Below are 22,813 nucleotides of genomic sequence, written 5' to 3'. Positions count from 1 at the left end.
AGCCTGGTCAAAGGAGTTCAAGTGTCCAGAAAAATTGGGCGAAATCCTTGATATACCCTCTGAAGGGTTTGATGATTATACAAGGCAAAGGTGGCCTTGCCTGGACTCCCTCCCTAATGCTCTTGTAATAACCAGGAGGTTTTGTGATTCTGAAGATGTGAATGAAGCCAGGGCTTGTGCAGAAAAGTGAAATGAGGCCTGAGCACAAGGTCTTGTTTGAATTTGTCAATAAGTGTTTATTGCCCAGACAGGAGAGAAGGCACATTGCTAATTACATGTATTTAGCTCTTGTGGTGTTCCTGGATAGTGGAAGGCAAATTAATTGGCCTGGATTAATCATCAAGCTGCTGGACAAGGTCATCAATGGCTCCGAAGCACATGCTACCCCTATGGCTTTATTCTGACCATGGTTCTCGATAGGTTCAATGTGCCTCTGAAGAAGTGGGAAATGGCATTAACAAGGATCATTTTGGCATTAATACTCTGATTGCTTGTGACTATTTGGTCAATGCCATACCAAATGAACCTGGTTCATCCCAGAAGACTCCTATCAACAGCAAAGTCAGGACTCTGGTTCAGGAATGTGCAGCCAAGGATGCTGAGATAGCTAGGCTCAAGGCCCGTATAGCAGAGGTGGAATCTGAGAGGGATGCTCTCAGAACAGAGGTTACCAAAGAAAAGGAGAAGAATGATGGAATTCTTCATAACATGCTGCAACTTCTCCAATCCCAAAGTCAACCCTCTAGCTCTTCCAAGCCTTAGGAAACCCAGCTTTTGTCTTCTGAACCTGTCCAGTCCTTTTAGTGACCCAGATTAGGGATTTTTCTATTTTTTGCTCATGGTTTGAATGTTTTTCTTTCTTTTTGTGGATTGTGGTGGCAACATATCTCTATCAATGACATCTACTGCCTTTCGCTCTTGTTCAATGTTTATTTTGCCTTGATAGTTAAATATGTTTGCTTGATTAATGATGATTTAACCATGATTGCACTTGCATTTGCCTCAGTGGCCATGAGTACTTATTAATAACTGGGACTCACACATTGTATGCAACTTTTTGATGATGCCAAAAGGGGAAAGAGATATTGTGCTTTACACATTCTGAACAAGTGATATTTATAACCTAATTAACCTGGTTCTTGATGATAAGTGAATTCTCTAAATTTGGATGGTTAAGCTGAGTTCTTACAGGTTCCAAATAAGTAAAAACCACTGAGTTTGTCATCATCAAAAAGGGGGAATTTGTTGGCCCAAGAACAAGTGAAGCTTTGAATATTGACAAAAGAACTCAGACATGGACCAGGTCCATCTTGTGAAGCACAGTCATGATCTATATGCACATGTGAGATGCACGTAAAGAAGATAAGTCAACTTGATCGAGAAGCAATATCTCCTGATCTGATCGAAAAGGTTGCATATTGGATAAGGAGAGAAAGACTCCTTACATAAAGAGAACACAATCTAGGATAAAGATAGTGTTAGAGTTTGAGATCATCATGAACTCTTCTACGATAGAAGAGCAGAAATTGAATCCTAGTCAAACTCTGATCACTAACCTATTAAATGTTAGTGTGTTTTTCTTTTACAGGTAATGCACACAAGCAGGAGTTAAACTTAAATTGAGAGAAAAAGAGCAAGGCGAATTTGCAAGCAATTTATGTCTGATTCGAATGTGCAATCCTGAAGCTACTTGAACGAGATAGAAGAACCAGTTCCTAGTGTCTATCTTTTATTCCAGTTCAATTGTAGTAGGTGATTTTACATTGTACCTTTCAGCTTTCATAGAAGCAATTGTATTAGGTACCTAAAGTGTTCAAGTTAGAGTTAACTTGAAGTTGTCGCAACAGTTGAGGCTGTGTGCCACAACGGGATTAGAGTTAATCCTTAGGTTTACAAAGAGTTTTTGTAAATGCTGTTTTGGCTCAGTGATTTTAGTGGAAGTTTGGGAAAATCCTACTGAGTAGTAGGTCGTGGTTTTTTTACCTTTTGAGCCAGGTGTTTTCCACGTAAAAATCTCTGTGTTCTTTATTTTATATATTTATTATTCCGCAAACAGCTGTAGTTGGAACACCTAGAAGAACCAGGTTCTTCTATTGCGAAAATTGAGTACCACACAAATCACCCCCCCTCTTGCGTGGTGTTGACGCATAAAACATCAAGGTGGCATAACACGGAGTATGCTTGTGAAACTGTACTATCAGCTGGAGTCAATAAGTAAGATCAAGGACACTAAATAGCATATTGGAACTAACACAACAAAACCCGCAATATGCATGACACACACAAGATAGTCACACCACCACGCAAATACCATTAATGACAATACCCCCAGGCCATCATAAATCATCCCCAATATAGCCCACATTATCTCGCCGCATGTGTAATAGTAAAGTAACTGCCCGCCTTGTCTCGCCTCACCTGCATAAATAATTATCCTGCCTTGTCTCGCTAATACGCAAACCACGATATATAAAGCTCGCCTTATCTCCAAATATCAATAATAGCAATAGCACGGACAAATCACGTGCAAACACCCTGACAATCATCTCAACAATTCCACCTGTGCCAAAAACATAACAACACAATATAACAACTCGCACCACATGCGCCATATACCTCAACATTTCCATATCAACAGCCCCAATACCACATCCACACATAGCCCACGACTCAATAACACTAAGTAAAACAATAATAATAATAACACGAGAGTGCGACAAGTAAATCAGCACAAGAATTACAACAAAACGATGAAATGGGAGAATAAACTGAACAATGAAAGACATAGCAAGTAATGCAACAACAACGACCCAGTATAGTCCCACGAGTGGGGTCTGGGGAGGGTAGTGTGTACGCAGACCTTACCTCTACCCCGATGGAGTAGAGAGGCTATTTTCGATTGACCCTCGGCTCAAGAAGACGGAAAGATAAAAAGAGAAAATATATCAGTACCATCATAGAAATAATAACAACAACATAAGAACCAGTGAATAGATGAAAGGCAGAAATAATGACCAGTAAATAATGCCCGGCACTATGAAAATGGAAGAGTAGTGTAAACACAGCACTGACCACTAGCAGTCTAAGACTAAATCCTATCAGCCTAGCCTCACACGTGCTCAACTACCACTAACCCACAACCTTAATGCTCGACCTCCACAGCTTCCTATCGAGTGCCATGTCCTCGGAGATCTGAAGTCTTGCCATATCCCGCCTGATCACCTCTCCCCAATACTTCTTAGGCCGCCCTCTACCTCTCCTCGTACCCACCAACGCCAACCGCTCGCACCTCCTTACTGGGGCATCCAAGCTCCTCCTCTGAACATGCCCGAACCATCTAAGTCTCGCTTCCCGCATGTTGTCATCGATAGGAGCCACACCCACCTTCTCCCGAATACCTTCATTCCTAACCTTATCCATCCTAGTGTGCCCACACATCCACCTCAACATACTCATTTCTGCAGCTTTCATCTTCTTGGTATGTGAGTTCTTAACTGGCCAACACTCAGCCCCATACAACATGGCCGGCCTAACCACCGCTCTATAAAACTTGCCTTTGAGTAGCAGAGGCACTTTCTTGTCACACAGGACTCCAGATGCTAACCTCCATTTCATCCACCCCACCCCTATACGGTGTGTGACATCCTCGTCGATCTCCCTACCCCCATGGATAACTGACCCAATGTACTTGAAACTACCTCTCTTGGAAATGACCTGCGATCCAATCCTCACGTCCATGCCCTCTTCCCTCAGCCTGGCACTGAACTTACACTCAAGATATTTCGTCTTCGTCCTGCTCAACTTGAAACCTTTTGAATCAAGGGCTTGTCTCCAACCTCCAGCCTCTCATCAATTCCTCTCCGGTGCCTCTATAGCACCCAATTAGCCTCCAAACACACACAAACATGCCATTTCCGTGCAGATTAAAGTCAATCACATAAAAAACCATACGATAAACTTCAAGGTTACAGTACTANAGATCCCTGGCATATGTATTGAGGATACCAAGAGATCCTCGGGATACCAAGAGATCCCTGGCATATGTATTGAGGATACCAAGAGATCCTTGGGATACCAAGATATCCCTAGTGTGTATATTGAGGATACCAAGAGATCCCGATTATTTATCTTGCCGTGAAGGGTATTTCCTTGTAGTTTGCCTTTATCTCTGTTTCCGTTATTGCACTAGTATTATACTGTGTAGATCCTTATTATCGACTCTCAGTTTTACTGCTTAATACCCTGTCTTTTCATTATATATATTATCTCAGTAGGGCCCTGACCTTCCTCGTCACTACCCAACCGAGGTTAGGCTTGGCACTTACTCCCATCCTCCTCACCCTCGCTTCTACTATCCTCTCCCACACTTTCATGGTATGACTCAATAGTTTGATACCCCTATAGTTGTTGCAGCTCTGGATGTCACTTTAGTTCTTGTACAACCTCCACTTGTTCGGCATCCTCTTCGTCTTGAAAATAACATTAAACAACCCTGTCCGCCACTCCAGACCTGCTCTACCCACACACCTCCAAAATTCTACCGGAATCTCGTCAGGCCCGGTAGCTTTGCCCCTGCTCATCTTTCGCATAGCTCCCATGACCTCCCCAACCTTGATGCGCCTATAGTACCCAAAATCGCGGTGGCTCTCAGAATGCCCCAACTCGCCTAGCACAATATCCTGATTCCTTTCTTTATCCAGAAGTTTGTGAAAGTAAGTCTGCCATCTTCGCTTAATCTGGGCCTCTCCCATCAGTATTCTACCGTCCTCGTCTTTGATGTACCTCACTTTATACAGATCCCGTGCCTTGCTCTCCCTCGCCTTAGCTAACCGGAATAATTTCTTCTCCCCGCCTTTGGCCCCTAGATCCTCTTAGAGATGACAAAAAGCCACAGTCTTAGCCTCCGTGACCGCCCATTTTGCCTCCTTCCTTGCTACTTTATACCTCTCCCTGTTCGCACTCCTTCCAACCTCGCATGTGCTCCCTACTAACTTCAGGTACGCCGCCTTCTTCGCTTCCACTTTACCTTGGACCACTTTATTCCACCACCAGTCACCCTTGTACCCGCTAGCGAAACCCTTCGAGACTCCCAACACGTCTCTCGCTGCCTCCCGTAAATAATCTATCGTGGTCGACCACAAAACGCTCGTGTCCCCACTACTTCTCAAGGCTCCCATGGACGATAGCCTCCCTTCAAACTCCTGAGCTTTATCCTTAGTCAAGGCTCCCCACTTGATCCTCGGTCGACCTCATGCAGTCCTATTCTTCCTCTTTATCATAATCCCGACGTCCATCACCAAGAGCCTATGCTGCGTCACAAGTGTCTCACTCAGGATAACCTTGCAATCCTTACACAGCCCTCTGTCGCTCCTCCTAAGGAGCAGATAGTCAATCTGAGTCTTCACCACCGTGCTCTGAAATGTAACCAAATGCTCCTCCCTCTTTGGATAACTAGAGTTAGCAATCACCAGCTCAAATGCCCTTGCGAAATCCAACAACGAAGTTCCTCCAGCATTCCTATCCCAAAAACCAAAGCCACCATGCACATATATAACATGTAGCAACTACTTCAAATACGAATAAATCATTTGCGGAAGAGATACGTGACAATGAAAGAGTTAACAATTTCGATTAAAGCATATAAGAGTAAATTTGGCAATAAAAGATAAAACATGGACTAACAACTTCAATTAAATCATGTGAGAGTAAACTCATCAATGAAGGATATAACATATTATGAAAAGTTCATTTAAGTGCATGGATGAAGTGTATAAGTCTACACAAGTGAAAAACCACATATAGCCCGTGTACACGTCTTCCGCATAATACGGATAACACAATCAAACCAATCCCTAGGGGGTAATTCCCCCACACAAAGTTAGGCAAGATACTTACCTCAACTAGGCCAAATCATACTCAAAAATAGCTTTTCCTTTACAATTCACCTCCACTCGGCTCAAATATAATAACAACCGACTTGATAAAATCAAATAATGCAAGAGAAACAAATTACAATAAGTAAAGCTATGATGTTTATACAATTTCCAAAAAGTCAATAAAAGTCAACACCGGACCCGCCCGGTTAAAACCCGGGGCCAAGGGTAGGTCTTGACTACTCATAACCCTATGACTCAATATTTGTGTTTTGTTTCAAAATTCGAGTCCAATTCGACTCACAAAACTTAAATCTTTATTTTTCAAAACTTTGACAAAAATCCCCAATTTTCCTCTTTGATTCTCATAAATCTGATGTTAAATCTTGGGTAAAATCATGAAATATAGTTCGAAATTGATTAGAATCACTTACCCAATGTTTGTAGATAAAAATCCCTCCTCAAAATTGCCTCCTACCGCGTCTAGCCATTATCGCAAATGTGAACAGACCACTACCCAGCCATTATCGCAGATGCGGCTAGGGCTAGGCAAAAGCAACATCGCAAATGTGGAGCCCTTATCGCAAATACAAAGACAATCAACAACATCAGACCTTGCAAAAGCGATTCCCACCTCGCAAATGTGAGATATGTTGCTACACCTGACCAAAACCAACAACCCGAAATTCTTTCTAACACCGCGAAATGGGTCCGACCATCTAGGCTCCACGCCAAGCATAAATACAAGTCTAGAAACATAACACAAACTTGCTCGCGCGATCAAACCATCAAAATAACATCCCAAACCATGAACCGGACCCCGAAGATACATGTAATTTACGTGAAACTCAAGAACTCCTAAAAAGACAACCGCGTGTCTGATTCCTATCAAATCAACTCAGAATGGCGCCAAACTTTGCAGACAAGTGCTAGCATAACAAACCTATTCGAAGTCCCAAAACCAAATTTCGAACCCGATAGCTGTTGATACCCAATTTTTCCCTCACATATTTCAAATATGCATATATACTTTCAAAATAGGGCATGGGCATCGTCAAGTATTTTTCCTAAATTTCCCATAATTTCTAAAGATTTTTTAATCAATTTATTCCCCTATTTTATTGTGTAAATAATTATTAAATGCATCACAAATTAGTTTTTATAATGTTTTTATCATCTAATTTCATTATTTACACCCAGATTATATATTAAATATTTTAACATATTTATCATAAATACATTTGCATTTTAAAGACTAAAATTGCATATTCTGCAATAATAGCGCTTATATACTTATAATCACTCTATTTATGCAAAAAATAACCTTTTATATTTTTAAAATAGTAATAATTGTTATTAACCATTTTTATGCACAAATAATATTATTACTATTTTATTTATCATTTTTACGAATTATTTTTATTAATTAAAAATGGGTATTTAACTAATAGCCCTAAATTCCTATTTTTCGGACCTAGGCTACCCAAATCAGCCCAATTACTTAAAATACACCAGCCCAATGCCCAACCCAAACCAACTGACCCCTAACCCAATAACCCAACCGGTACCCGTTTAATTGACCCGCCCCAGCCCCTCTTTAAATTCCTGGCCGTTGATCTCAAAGATCAACGACCCACATTTAACCCCACCCTTTTAATTACCCAAAATCCCTAACACTAACCCGTTTCTCACCACCCGCCACCCCTAAATGCTCTCTACTCCTCTCATCTCCTCTGAAACACTAGGCGCCGTCATCCATTATCTTTCTTCGATTCCAATCGGATATGGAATCCCTTGACGATTTTCTTGCCTTATCGGTCATATCTCACTACTGGCTACTCGATTATGGTATTGTTTAGAAGCTTGCCTAACATGGCAAGCTAATCTCTCCATTTTCGGACCAAATCTGGCTCGAATCCTCCCCTCTTCTCATCTGTGTTCGTCTTCCCCCTCTCTATGTACGAATCTCTGAAGATTTTCTCTGTTCTCATTTACCCTAAATGCTAGGGTTTAGATATTTTACAGATCTGTTTATATTTTTATCATTTTTTTGTTTAAGAATTCCTTTATGTTCTTGTATGTCTATTTCTTTATGTTTTTCCGTTAAAAGTTTTGCCTAATTTATTTGTCCTAAAATTAGGGCTCAGATATTGCTAATATCTGTTTTGGTCCTATTTTGGTTGAGTATCTCAACCTTCCCGTATATCTGCCTTCTATTTTCGTGATACTGTTTTGCCTAAATTATTGGTCCTAAATTAGGGCTCACATCTGTTAATGGTTCTTATTTTTGATTAACACTTTTCTTCAATGTCTCCTATATCTGTCTATGTGCGTATCATTTTGATTTCCCTTTAATTATTCCGACTGACTGTATTTACCCTTAAAATTAGGGTTTTCTTATTTCGCTTCTCTTACTGATTCTGTCTATGGCTACTTACCTTAGTTGCTGCCAGACCTATTTGATTACTGTTATTTCTGACTTGCCTTAATAATATTCTGAGTCTTCCTTAAATTATTTGATTAATTATTTCCATGATTGCGTAGCCTAGTCTAAGGCTATATAAACCCCTCTCCTTTTCCCCTTTAGGACAGACTAAAAAATTGATAGACTCTCACTGAAAACTTAGGTTTTGGCTCTGTACTCTCTTTGCTCTCTCGTTTGATTCTGGTCTTGGCCGGCTGAAAGCTAAGGCCAAGTAATCCTGGGTTCTCGACTATTGTGGTGTTATTCTTGCTTTTCTTGCCTAACTGATGAGTGACTACCCTTTGTCATTTCATTCCTATGTATCCATGAATTGTGTTTATGATCCAGCATGTTTAAAATCCATTCTGAGCATGATTCTACCACTTTTGTGCTCATCCGATAATCGATGTTGTTAGTTCTGAGATTAGTTATCTTTGAATAATATGAATCCTCTTAGGTGATTAGCCTAATGTCTTTTAACTTGTTTCATGTATGCTGTTTTGCTAGTTCTGAAATTGTCCTGAACTTAGCATCTTTAGGATAATATTGGTATGTTCATCAGTTAATCAGTCCTGAGTCTTTACAAACTTGTATTGTTATTAAACCTTTCTCTGTCATTCATGCGCCCTGATAACTTGCCTTCTAATGTGTTTTGTATCCATCTGGACTCATGTGATTATCTGACTGTTTGCCTAAATGGTTTCTGTGATTGAACAAAGCTGTCCTAAAATGTTAGCATGTACACTTAACCTAATTAGGTCTTTCAGACTTTAACTCATTAGATACTGAGAATGAACAACTTTGCCAATTTGTCTTCTTAATGCAATTCTGCCTATATATTCTATCTTTTAAACTCTGTCATGATGGCTTTTCTAAAATCAAACCTGTCTTAAAATTTGTCTCCATATGTAATACTGCATTGAATTCCTATTCTTAGGTCCTTTAGGTTCTATCTTTCACTTCCTCTGTGTGAGCACTGCTCGGAGTCCATGTGAGACTCTTGTGAACTCTGACACACTGGGGTTTGGTTCCTAACCTCTTTTGGATTATTTCTGAGCATTTGGTCCTCTAGTATGAGCATTGCCCTGGGTCCTTGAAGCCCTTGGGAACTTTGACACTCTAGAGATCTGGATACTATGTGTGATCATTCTGTACCCGTGAAAGTGAGCCTTGGAGCTGCTGTAGTTTGAAGGCCAGGGTTGCTCCTGTGTATTTGGGCCTGTTGTAGGCTCTCTATAGCATATTTCATTATTATGTAATCCATTCATTAATCTGGTTTGTAATAATTTTGTAACAAACAACTTTGGGGTATTTAGTAAAATCGGGGAGGGTTTTTTATTTTCATTTGCTAAATTGGGTAGAAATCCTGCCTATAAGATCTCATTGGTGTTGTTTCATATCATGCTTATAAGTCCTATGTTATGTCCACATAATAGAGATCCTGCCTATAGGATTGACATTATGATTTGTTGAGAATCCTGTATTTATGTGTATCAATCTGTCCAATAAGCGTGTGTTAGCAATCATGTCTACAGGATTAAAGTCAGTTCAATGATAGAAGTCATATCTATAAGATTAAAACCAATTCAAACCTAGAAACCAGGCCTATAGGGTAATAATCATCACACACGTAGAAGCCATGCCTATATGATTCTATTAACTAATTCGGAATTCGATTATCACTGTCAATCGCTTAGACAACATGCCTATAGGATTGAACAACAATTCCGGACTTATGATTGTGATTTACTGTCATTCATTAACGTCTGAAACGCCCAGAATATTGTACTAAATTAAAATCACTAGGCAAATACACGCATGCCCTAACACTCGCATTAAGAACTGAATCTACATACTACTGCTCGCCTGTTCATCACATAGATATCCTGCCCATAGGACTCCAAGATTAATAAAGCTTGTTAAATCAGTTGTGTGCATTTGTTATTTACATGCGGAGGTTAATGTGAGCCCATATCTGTCTTTATTTGAAGAGTCCTAATTGTTTTGCTTGTCGCCTAGTATTTTACAGTTTTGAGAACCTTAGGCCCAGTCTAGAACCTTCCCAAATAGTAGGTCCAAAGCCTTCTGGACCATAGACATGGTACGGGTAATGCACTCATAGGACACGACTTAGAATTGACTAGTACGCTTCAGGTAAACAACTTAAAGATAGTAATTGGGTAGCATGAGATGATAGTTTGTGCCCGGTGAATAATATGAGTAACACCCCATCCCGAGAGAGTTATGAAGTATTATTTATGTTGCACGGGTTGATCCTTTAGGCTAAAAAATTTAGGATCCCCCCCCCCCTCCTTGTCTTTCAATCGATTATTCATATTTTGGTAATTCCTTACTTCATAGCTTTGATTACATAGACTAATTCGCATAATTCAAGTTCGGACAGGACCCACCGTTGTGGACCTCGAGGGGTGCCTAACACCTTTCCGTCAAGGTAATTTGAGCCCTTACCCGATCTCTGGTGATGCAAATTAGTATAATCTGAGTTATTAGGTGCCCTAACGCACCTTAATCCGTTAGGTGACGACTCTAACAACCAATTCATTTTCCCTACTCTCCCAAAAGGAGTTGTCAAAATGTCGAAACCCGATTTCGCGAGAAAAAGGGGGAGCGACACCTCCGCTGCCATTCGTCTGGCACGGCCGGTAGCAACATCCTCTCCTTTTGAAACCTGGTTACGAACTCCTGCAGCATTTTAGACTCTCCTTGTGCAATTCTTAACAAGTCTGCCTTTCGTGCTTGTACCTTCCTGGCCCCGGCATGGGCCTTGATAAAAGAATCCGCGGGCATCTCGAAGGAATCTACTGAGTGCTTGGGAAAAAGTGAATACCCTATCAGGGCCCCTTTTGTGAGGGTCTTCCGGAACTTCTTCAACAAGACTGATTCAATCTCATGCGGAGCTAAGTCATTTTTTTTTCACCGTCGTTGTATAGGTGGTGAAGTGCTCCTGAGGATCCGAAGTCCCATCATATTTTGGCACGTCCGGCATTTTGAACCGCTTTGGGATCAACTCCGGTGCCGCGCTTGGTTTGAACGACAATTGGGTGTACTTCTTTGAGTCCGGTCATTTCAACACTGGCGGTGCGCCTGAGAATTGATCCATTCGAGCGTTTATTTCCCTCATAAACCACATGAGTTTGGTTTTAAAAGGATCATTCTCGTTGTTGTTACCGGATCTGCCGGTGTTTCCCCCGACTCTGTCGAAACCGACCTCACCCCTTGGGGTGTTGTTATCAACCCTTTGTGCTGTTTGATTTGCGGGAGCACCGGGAGGAACTGGACCTTTACCATTTGCATTGTTAGAAGCACCCGACAACGCTTACTTCAACTCCGTCATGACCTGATCTTGTCGTAGGAGATGACCCATAGTAGCTCTTTGTTGCTTCCTTAAGATTCTCACTGTTTCCACAACGTTCTCGTCTTCAGCATCATCAGGAGTTTCCTCTCGAACATTATGCGGATACTGTCCTCCATGGATCGGCGTGGCTACGCCCTCCTCGCTGCAGATATCACTGATCGAATCTTTGTGTTGAGGCTGATTTCCTTGTGCCTCAATGTTGTGCGTGATGTTGACATCGTTATCTGCCATTTTTATGATTTTTCGCTAAGAAACAAAGTATTTAAACAGGTTAGTACTAGATGCAAGGATCAACCCAATTACGCAACTGTCTAAGCCCTACGATGGGCGCCAAACTGTTTACCCGTAAAATGATATAGTTGAATTTATACGTGGTTTATAGACAAGCGAACCGATTTAATCCGAAAATAATAAATAAATAAAATAAAAATATAAGACTTAGCATTGAAATCGAGATAAGATAGCAGATAGCTTGGTTCCGGAAACAAGGCTTCCGAAGGCAACAGTGATACCAATAAACAAGGAATAAAGTGTTATTGAGCTTAGAATAATGTGCAGCATAAGTTTGTGAGAAAATTCATCTCCTTACAATAGCTGTTGAAATCACTATTTATAGCTGCACCTAGAGAACAAGGTCGTATGATCAAGCCCTCTTAAATCAATAATGGGGTCATTGAAGAATGTGTAACAGCAGGCTATGAATGTCATATTCTCTATAACGGACTATGTATTTAATACTGCAAAATATTCTTCATTGAATGCTACCGGTGGCAAGAGTTCATTTATCTTCATGAGCAATATTCCCTTCAGTGGCTTTGGTCCTAACCGAGACTGCTGCACCTGGTCTTGATTTTTATGTGTCTCATTTTTTATCTGTTCTCGGTTCCACGTATCGCTCTATTATACGAGTATTTAATATGAAGAGTTTTTAATCTATACAGGCGGTATATGCAATTTATAGATGGAGAAGTTTATGGTCTTAAAATATAAAGCCAAAACTTTAGAGCGGTACAAAAAGTACCTCATGACATCTGAAGGCGAACGGAAAAAAGTACCTTATGCATCTTGCAGGCGTTTATTCCTTATGCACGGGACGAAGCTATATGTTTTGAAGAGTGGTCAACTGATAATTCTTTTCGGAAAATTACATTGTGTATTTATGTAAAATATTAGATTTTAGAGGTATATATCATATATTAACCACTCTTTGTCGAAGAAATTTTTTTATTTCTTTCAATTTTGAACACCCTTGAGTAAATTTCTGATTTCGCCACGGCTTATGCATATAATGTAAAATGGCTAATTTGCATGTTACTAATCCCCCAAAAAAGATTATGACTTAGTGCTGATTGTTGATAAAGAGAAAAAAGAATGAAAACGAGAGTATTAAGAGTTTTGCCAAATCACTTGGTGGGTTTTGCAAGAGAATGTAAAGGTGAAAAATCAAGTAATATTGGAAAAGTAAATTTGTAAGAAGTAGGTAAAAAAATTGAAGAATATACGGAGTACTATCTTAAAGATCATTACAAAAGAGGCGGCGTGTGGCGAATGACGTGTCTTGTCGACAAGCCAAAGCCACTCTGGAAAATGGGAATTCGTTCATTCATAGGCAAGGGACCTCTCTCTCTCTCACTCTCAATAATGAATCCCATCCTTTCCGTAAGCTTCTTTTTCTCCTGTCTTCCGTCCAAGGAATTGCGTGCTCCCTCTGCATTCTATTATTTCCATCACTATTCACATCACCCACCCTCCCCCCTCTCTCCTTCCGCCGGGTCCTCACGAATAATTACATTTAACTATTACTTCCTCGTGTTTGATTAGGCATCAAATTTAGAATATTGCAAACATGCTTTATAATAATTGTAGTAGAAAAAAATAAAATAAAACAATAGTAGTTCAAAAGTAAAATGTATCATCTAGTGGTGAAAGTGTGATCTAATGATCGATGAAACAGAAATGAAAATTATGAAAAACTATGGTGCAATTCTTTTCTTTGTATAATAGCCTCTTTGGTCATACTTCTAAAATTAGCTTATTTTAAAAAGTATTTTTTTTCAAAAGTATTTTCACAAAAATACTTTGATAAGAAGCAGTTTGTGTTTAGCTAATTAATTTAAAAATCACTTCTGAGCAGCAATTAGTGTTTGACCACGTTTTTAAAAATTATATTTAAGTGTATTTTTCTTAAAGGTATTTTCCAAAAAAGTATTTATAGGGAGAATCTACTTTTTCTGCTTGTCTAAACTGCTTCGATTTTGGAAAAAGATACTTTAAAAAATAAAAAAATTTACTTTGAAAAAACTTGGCCAAACAAGTTATAAGTGCACTGGTTGTATTTCCGCAAATTCGTCCAATTGCCACAGTTATCAAAAATATAATTAAAAAGTAAACTTAATAGACAAAAATAATACTATATCAAAGTCTAAAATTTACTTTGGAAAGAAGTTTTAAATTTTGTAGATTTTGAATAGTGTAGTGTAAATTATTAGAAAAACAATATCGATTTTGTTGTTGTATAATTAAGACAAAAAGGATAATCTCTAAACAGGAAAGCACAACTTGTACTATTTTTCTTTTTTTCTGGGTACAGACTTTTCTGAACAGAAATTTAACATATCTAACACATTTTCTCCCCCAAATTTTTACCAAAAGGTTCCTTTAACGTGTAGTCTTCTCCAATTCCAGAAAGAATCTTTCAATCTCACAACTTTATATAAATATACTCTTTCTAAATCCTTAAAATAAAAAGTACTTCACCCTCCCCTTTTGACTTTTCCTTTCTTCATCTTCTTCTTCATCATCTCCTATTTTTCTTCTTTTTCTTTCTTCTGTGTGTTGATTTTAGTTTGTATATATATATATTTTTCTGAAGAATTTTTGAATGGAATTAACGTGTTCTTCTCCACTTTCTGTGAACTCAACAATCAGCTTCAATCCTCAGCTTCGTCGCTATGTTTCTGCTTACCCTCACAAGAGATGTCAAACCGTGTTTTCGCTTTTCCCATATTGCCCTTCTTCCTCCTCTCATATTACTACCGCCACTACCGCTGCTTGTAGTACTAGCAGTTCTACTTCGTCCCTTTTTGGGATTTCACTTTCTCAGAGACCCTGCAGCTTAATTCCTCCTAAAATCAAGCGCTCTTTGTATATTGTCTCTGGAGTGTTCGAGAGATTTACTGAGAGATCGATCAAAGCTGTGATGTTTTCTCAGAAGGAAGCAAAGGCTTTGGGCAAAGATATGGTGTATACACAGCATCTTTTACTGGGTCTGATCGCGGAGGATCGTAGCCCTGGTGGATTCCTTGGTTCTCGAATAACTATTGATAAAGCCCGCGAAGCTGTTCGGAGTATATGGCATGACGACGTGGAGGATGATAAAGCAAATTTGGCTTCTCAGGACTCCGGTTCTGCTACGTCGGCTACTGATGTAGCGTTTTCTTCAAGTACGAAGCGCGTTTTTGAGGCTGCGGTTGAGTATTCAAGGACCATGGGGCATAATTTTATTGCACCCGAGCATATGGCCTTTGGTTTGTTTACTGTTGATGATGGTAACGCCACTCGTGTGCTCAAGAGGTATTACAGATAGTCAAGAAAGCTTCTTTTTTTCTTTCCATTTTTTGGCAAGTGTTTTGTTTTCAGTATAGGAACTGCTGGTTTTTTTGGTAGAGCAAGCAAGTAGTTAGAGACAGATCCACGATTTGAATATGCGTTCCCAAGCCCATTCTTGGTTTGAAATCTATTAGTACTACTTATTTGGTGCATATTTTAACATACATACAAGTTTGAGCCAAAGTTAATGGGTTTAGATGAACCTTTAACTCAAGCACTACATCTGCCTCTAGTAGTGGATGATGAGGATATTAAGAACAAAAGTAATAGGCTTTTGGTAAGCTGAAACAATCTTGGGATCATGAATAGATTAGCTAATGTTGCTTATTTTGAGTCCAAAACAGCTTCTACAATTGAGGAGGAATGAGATGTTGTCTCCCACTGTTGCTAGGAAGCAATGAACTTATTGGTAGAAGTTATCCTTCACTCGTTTATCCTTGCTTGCCATATTTTACATTTCCATTTAGTGTTGTTTTCCCTCTCAAGCGTATACAAAATACCAAGAGATATTTTGGTTTGCCAAGGGTCTAGCGGAAACAGTTCCTCAGCCCTTCCAGGATAGGGGTAAGGCTACTTACATCTTACCCTCTGTGGGAATACATTGGATTGTTGTTGTTGTTTTTGTTGTTGTTACCTAATATTCTGTTCTTAACTTATGAATAGTATCTGCCTCTTTTTCTTTTTGGTGTCTTCTTGTGTTGTGTACATGTATGTACATATTCTTTTTCAAGTTGTACGCCTGACAACCGTAGCTTAATATTTTGACCTCCTGTTGATAAGCAATTTCTGTTTCTGATGGAGCTCTATGCATGAGCACATGTTGTGCTCTAAACCAAGCATACTGATGTACTTGTTAATAAATAAACAAATGCTCACGAATTTCCTTTTTGCTGCATAATTTATCTTACAATGCCTACTGGTTTGGGAATAGTATCCTTCTTCACCTTCCTGATTGAGTTTAATATGCCTTCTCTCTTGCAATATGTTATCTCTCTGTCATCTATTACACGCCATTTATATAAGAAATTAAGAATTGCATGGTCGACTGACCTAATTTCAGGTTAGGAGTAAATGTAAATCGTTTGGCAGCTGAGGCAGTTTCCAGGCTTCAAGGAGAGCTTGCTAAAGATGGTAGAGAGCCAATTTCATTCAAAAGGTCGCGTGAGAAATCCTTTCCTGGAAAAATAACTATCGACAGATCTGCTGAGAAAGCAAAAGGTATGCCCAGTTCCTCTCTCTTGTTAGTGTTTGGTTTGGCACGCTGTCTCAAATGCATTTCATTTCCAGCAGAGAAAAATGCTCTGGAGCAATTCTGTGTAGATCTTACTGCCCGTGCGAGTGAGGGCCTTATAGACCCAGTAATTGGCAGAGAGACTGAAGTTCAGAGAATTATCGAGATTCTCTGCCGTCGAACCAAAAACAATCCTATTCTGCTTGGTCAAGCTGGGGTTGGGAAAACAGCGATAGCCGAAGGGCTGGCGATAAACATTGCTGAGGGAAATATTCCTGCATTTTTAATGGTGGGCTTTTCAATGAATCCATTTTTTTCCCGGGGATTCTTTGAACTATTTTGTAATTTAATATGCATCTCCTATATTCTTGTTCCACTAGCTGCTGCACCTACTTAACTAGTGGTTATTTGCTACATACACAGAAAAAGCGGGTAATGTCTTTAGACATCGGCCTACTCATTTCAGGTGCAAAGGAGAGGGGCGAACTAGAGGGGCGTGTGACTACATTAATTAAGGAGGTCAAAAAGTCAGGTGAGCATAGAATGGAAGTAAAATTTGGTCAAATTCTTAGATCATTGGCTTAGCTTGTGACATAATTTGCAGGCAATATCATTCTATTCATAGATGAGGTCCACATCCTTGTTGGTGCTGGTACAGTTGGAAGGGGAAATAAGGGTTCTGGTCTTGACATTGCTAATTTGCTAAAGCCAGCACTTGGGCGGGGTGAACTGCAGGTAATTTCCTATTCTGGTTCCATGCATTACTCTATGTAGTTGCATTCATAATGTCGGCTTTTATGGACTCTGCGCTTAAATTTTGTTCTTGTAACAGTGTATTGCATCTACCACCATGGATGAGTTCAGATTGCATATTGAGAAGGACAAGGCCTTTGCCCGAAGGTTCCAGCCCGTCTTGATTAATGAACCAAGTCAGGTGAATAATACTCTATGCATGTGTATGCTCAAGTGGGTGTCTAAGGCCCTAACAGATATTCTTGTTTCCTAAATTATATAGGCGGATGCTGTCCAGATACTGTTGGGATTGCGTGAGAAATATGAGTCACATCATAAGTGTATATACAGTTTGGAAGCCATAAATGCTGCTGTGCAACTGTCAGCAAGATATATACCGGATAGGTATCTTCCTGACAAAGCTATTGATCTTATTGATGAGGCTGGTAGTAAATCTCGTATGCAAGCTCACAAAAGAAGAAAGGAACAGCAGATATCTGTACTCTCACAATCACCAAGTGATTATTGGCAGGAGATTAGAGCTGTTCAAGCCATGCATGAAGTGGTAACAGTACTCAATGTTATACAAACTCTCTAGATTTTGCACGTCTTGAAAAATTTGAACTTCCTTATGTGGTCTAAATACAATAACCTGTGCCCCCTCCATAAACAGATCTTGGCAAGCAAGCTGACAGAAAATGATGATGCATCTCGTTTGAATGATGGCAGTGAACTTCATTTACAGCCAGCATCACCTTCTACATCTGATGAAGACGAGTGCGTATCTGCCTCCATGTTCCTACAAGGGCATTATAGTAGAATAAAGATTGTCTGAAGTCATAAATTTAACTCAGAAGTAAATTAACTTAAACTCTCTGATTTTTACTCTAGACCTCCGGTAGTTGGACCTGAGGAAATAGCAGCAGTTGCTTCACTCTGGACAGGCATTCCCCTTAAGCAGCTTACTGTTGATGAAAGAATGCTTCTGGTTGGTCTTGATGAGCAGCTTAAAAAAAGGGTCGTTGGTCAGGATGAGGCTGTTGCAGCCATTTGTCGGGCTGTTAAGAGATCCAGAACTGGTCTTAAGGACCCAAATAGACCAATTTCGGCAATGCTCTTCTGTGGTCCTACTGGAGTTGGAAAATCTGAACTAGCTAAAGCTTTGGCAGCGTCTTATTTTGGTTCTGTAAGTATTAATAAAATGAGCTGTTTTGCATTATTCATCCAAAGACGCGTCTCCAGTTTAAACAATTGAGTAGAAATTGTGGAACTCTGCGTGTTGACCGAGTTCTGGCAGCATAATTTGCACAAACAAAATCTTGCTCTTGTTAGGTTGTCTAAATTTGAGAAGAATTATGTAAGATAAGAAATGTGCTTCATCTTTTCATTCTAGATGCCTTAATTGTTTCACCAGACAGTCACCATGTTTTGCCACTGAAGTTATGCAATCCAGTCACTTCAGTGACAATGGATAGGTATTGGTGATAGTACTGGTGTTCTCAGGACTTCCTTTGGTTCTGATGTTCTTGGGAATTTTCTATGTTGTTGGTAGTGGTGATACGTGTAAAGAAAGTATTATACTATGATAGTAAGATGTGGTGACTGTGTTTTAGGTGGTCGAACACACATAATAAAAGCGAAAAGAGAGAAGGAAAGGGTACTGGAGGCTGTGCTGTGTGTCCATTCTAGGTTTCTATGGCTATTGCGGCATGGTCAAATGTAGAGTTGGAAATACCACCAATTAATCTTGTTGGAACACGACTTCTGATTAATGGTGGCCACTAATAAGCACTTCAAGTTTAGACATACTAGGTAGTGCTCTATTACTGGCTTATTTGAAATCTCTTTCCCTGTTGCCAGGATCAGATCATTCCATCATCCATTTCAATGGGAAATGAAGTCAAGCATTGTATATATATCTGATAAGTCTGTTACATTTACTAGATCCTTGCATCTTCCACCCCTCTCAGCCCGCCCCAAAAGAAAGAACAGGAGTCTCTAATCACCTATGGTGGAGGCACGTAATTTGGCAAAATAAATGAAAAGTACTAAGTGAGCATTGATAATGGATCATAGTCATATAGTTATCACTGCTTTTAATCTTGTCATCACACTGAATTCGGATCTCTTGGTCCTAGACGGTTTGTGACTTCAGTAGAGTTTGAATCAAATCAAATTCTTCTGAACGACATCCTCTGTTCAACCTTCTAGATGAAAATTGTGGCTAGGATTTTATCAAAAAGAATTTCATCATCAAGAATTATGCATCTACTTTTCTTAGAAGTTCATCATCAAATTGCTAGAGTTATATTTGCTATCTTCGGTTCTGTTTCAGTTTAACGACCACTTGGTTTTGTGAATTTCTATGTACTCAGTGAAGTATCTTTTTGTGTTGCACAGGAATCTGCCATGCTAAGATTGGATATGAGTGAATACATGGAGCGACATACTGTGAGCAAGTTAATTGGATCGCCTCCTGGTTATGTAGGCTATGGAGAAGGAGGAACACTTACTGAAGCTATCAGAAGAAAGCCCTTCACTGTAGTGCTGCTAGATGAGATTGAAAAGGCTCATCCTGACATATTCAATATTCTCCTTCAGTTGTTTGAAGATGGTCACCTAACAGACTCTCAGGTTAGATCCGTTTTTACATCTGGCTTATTGTTCTAGAATGTTCCACAAGATGGGGTGTAAAACTTATTTTGGAAGATTGGCGTTGCTAATTATGAAACTTGATTCAACAGGGAAGAAGAGTGTCATTTAAGAATGCCCTGATAGTGATGACTTCTAATGTGGGTTCTACAGCCATAGTAAAGGGTAGACAGAATACTATTGGCTTCTTGCTTGCTGATGATGAATCAGCAGCCTCCTATGCTGGTATGAAAGCAATAGTGATGGAAGAGCTCAAGACATATTTCCGCCCCGAGTTGATGAATAGGCTAGACGAAGTAGTAGTATTCCGTCCTCTAGAGAAGCCCCAGGTTCGTATAATATACCTCTAGTTTGATCTGATAACTCAACGGACATTGGGGTGATCTTTTATTCTGTCATATCTCTTTAGAAAGCAGTTGGCTGCTGTGAGTAACTGCTTTGTTTTTTCCGTTTCAGATGCTCCAGATACTAGACCTGATGCTGCAGGAGATAAGGGCTAGGCTTGTTTCACTGGAAATAAGCTTGGAGGTGTCAGAAGCAGTAATGGAGCTTATATGCCAACAAGGATTTGACAGAAACTACGGTGCACGGCCTCTTAGGAGGGCTGTTACTCAAATGGTTGAAGATCTCCTGAGTGAATCTTTACTTTCTGGGGATCTCAAGCCGGGTGATGTTGCTATAATTAATTTAGATGAGTCTGGAAATCCTGTTGTCGCTAACAAGTCAACCCAGAGTATCCATTTGTCTGATGCGAACGGAAATCCAGTTGTCACAAACCGGTGAAGCCGGTGGATGTGTGTTGTAAGGTATAACAGTGCGATGCAGCTCCCTGTATATGAGTAAATTTTTGTATAGTTTTAGATAGCTGATTCATACATGTAAAGACATGCCACAAAATTCTTTCAACAACGTATAAACTCTTATGATCGTCATAATGTATTGATGATCATGCATTTAACCCTACAAATTTTACTCTCCTAAAAAGAGAAAGAAGCTAACCATAGTCCACCTTATCTTTTATGAAGATAGAATTAGTTAATCAAGTGAATAATGAGACTTCAACTAAGACGGCTTTGGTTGTCGGATATTCTTTCTATGGAAGATGTGCTTGGTTAATCATCACGAACTTTCATTTAGTTTATCAGAGGGAAAGAAGAGAAAAAAGAAAAGACACGACTAACCAAACTTTTTTTGTTGTTGTTGTTTCTACATTCTCTCTGATCCAACCGACAGTAATACAACTTTGACACGTCTTTCGACATTCATTCAGATTCTCACCTGATGCTTTCAAGCTAAGATATAAACTTGGCAGCTACTCAGTCTTTTAAGATCAAAATGCAAGAAAAGGTCTTAGTACACAGCAGAATACAATGGCTTCTGTTACATGGATTAGTTAATCCCTATCTCTAAAAAAAGAAGAGCTCCTCATCCGCAGATCAACCGTGCATGACTGGAGGCACAGTACTGGCATCGGAATGCTCCACCTCACAAATGGTAAACCCCGGGTGTCTACTCCTGAAAGAGTAAAAAGCAAAAAGAAAAAAAAAAAAGGCAGAGGAAATTAGGCGACTTAAACAGTACAATGCAGTTTTCTGGAATACATTGTGAAAGTCAAAGGGCATAAACAAATAGACAGGTCTACTAATGCAATTACGTGTTAAGCTAGATGGTTTATTTAACAAGGGGTGATTCTCAAAACTTTGGCTCACTGTTCCAAAATTTAGGCATGCAACAGTTATGTAACCACGTACGTTGACCAAAATGATATTCTTCTTGTAAGCTAATGCAAGTACCAACTACCAACCAGTTCCAGATGATAACCCAGAAAACTTAAACAACAGGCAGTATAACATAAAAGAAAAGAAAGACAAAGTCATCAAGTTTTATAATAGAATAATTTGCACCTGCTCCATATCTGTAGGACCGTCAGTCTTCTGCTCAGGTATATTTTCCTCCTCCGTCTTGTTAGCTTTATCGTCGCCATCTGTTACCATCTTGTCTTCTTTGGCGTCCTCTTTTTTAGCAGCAATATCGTAATCACCAATATTTAGATCTGTGGGAAGCTGGCCAGACCTCAATGCCTGCACAATTTTACACGTCACCATAAGTTTCCCAAAACATATTAGAGAAAGGAAGGGGATATGAGCAAGGTCTTCATAAAGGAAACAATTGACAAATATACTAATTTAGTAAATCAAAACTTTATGTATCACCTGTTCAAGTCTGGCAACCTCCTCCAGAGTTTGGGAATTCACAATGGCAGCCTGCACATGCAAAAAGAAACAAATTAATTGAACTAGCCAAAAGGAAAGGACTGTTCTATTCACTTTTGGAGTGGTCTCTTTTTCACAAATCCATGAGGAGAGTTATTCGGCAGGGTTCAATCTACTGGGTGCGGTTCCATAGTCATGAAAATCCATACTTAGACCAAATTTTACCAATAATGAGAAAAGCTTACAGCATCAAGACCAATAAGTGTAAGCTCCTTCTAGCCTCTCTTTTGTAACGGTCCATTGATGTTGACACAAAAAATTCAGTGGACATGACGTGCTCCTATAAAATAAAAGAGCTAACTAGTTGAGCTCTGACCTACAAGTCACTGGAAGAGTCTGATGACTTCTCTTACAAGATTCAAACAAACAAGTAGGCCCTATCCACAGAAGGTACTGTTCCTCCATGACTCAGTATATAGTTTTCTTTCTAATGTTCTGCTCTATTATGACCAAATATAGTGAAGATCGCTTTGTTAACCACTGTTCTCAAAAAACATTTCATTTTAGGATTGGTTGTGTTGCTGAAACTAGTTGATTTGTGAGCTTTATATGGGCAAAGTGTTATTCACAGAGCTGTACAAAGGGAGTACTGTTTATTGTGTG

The 22,813-nt window shown here is 39.5% G+C and overlaps 3 protein-coding genes across 4 annotated transcripts in view; 1 reads left to right on the top strand and 2 right to left on the bottom strand.

The window, feature by feature from the left end:
- Nucleotides 2,415-3,615, bottom strand: LOC109224430. The gene is made up of 2 exons (XM_019389007.1): nucleotides 3,135-3,615; nucleotides 2,415-2,560 (listed from the first exon to the last, which is right to left on the bottom strand). Exons 1-2 carry the CDS (start codon nucleotides 3,613-3,615, stop codon nucleotides 2,415-2,417), a joined length of 627 nt encoding a protein of 208 aa, XP_019244552.1.
- LOC109223905 (chaperone protein ClpD, chloroplastic) lies at nucleotides 14,303-20,904 on the top strand. Of its 2 annotated transcripts, none has more exons than XM_019388382.1 (12): nucleotides 14,303-15,286; nucleotides 16,383-16,540; nucleotides 16,613-16,842; nucleotides 16,977-17,085; nucleotides 17,158-17,288; nucleotides 17,386-17,487; nucleotides 17,569-17,850; nucleotides 17,959-18,062; nucleotides 18,177-18,471; nucleotides 19,686-19,919; nucleotides 20,030-20,266; nucleotides 20,394-20,904. In XM_019388382.1, the coding sequence occupies exons 1-12, from the start codon at nucleotides 14,595-14,597 to the stop codon at nucleotides 20,718-20,720; spliced, it is 2,901 nt and encodes a 966-aa protein (XP_019243927.1). In that variant the 5' UTR covers nucleotides 14,303-14,594; the 3' UTR covers nucleotides 20,721-20,904. The 2 variants fall into 2 exon arrangements, with proteins under 2 accessions (XP_019243927.1, XP_019243925.1); XM_019388380.1 differs by having other exon boundaries at nucleotides 16,610-16,842.
- The window catches only part of LOC109223906 (U2 small nuclear ribonucleoprotein A'), a 4,023-nt gene continuing 2,306 nt past the window's right edge, over nucleotides 21,097-22,813 (bottom strand). Inside the window, exons 6-8 of the mRNA XM_019388383.1 lie at nucleotides 22,151-22,201; nucleotides 21,842-22,018; nucleotides 21,097-21,452 (exon numbers count right to left, since the gene is read on the bottom strand). Coding sequence (XP_019243928.1) covers nucleotides 21,447-21,452; nucleotides 21,842-22,018; nucleotides 22,151-22,201 — 234 coding nt within the window. The 3' untranslated portion in view covers nucleotides 21,097-21,446. The remainder of the gene's footprint in view (nucleotides 21,453-21,841; nucleotides 22,019-22,150; nucleotides 22,202-22,813) is intronic.

The sequence above is a fragment of the Nicotiana attenuata genome, chromosome 3 (genome assembly GCF_001879085.1).
Source record: "Nicotiana attenuata strain UT chromosome 3, NIATTr2, whole genome shotgun sequence".
Classification (NCBI taxonomy): Eukaryota; Viridiplantae; Streptophyta; class Magnoliopsida; order Solanales; family Solanaceae; genus Nicotiana; species Nicotiana attenuata.
The sequence above is the reverse complement of the archived record's forward strand: the minus strand, read 5'-3'. Positions and strand labels throughout refer to the sequence as shown.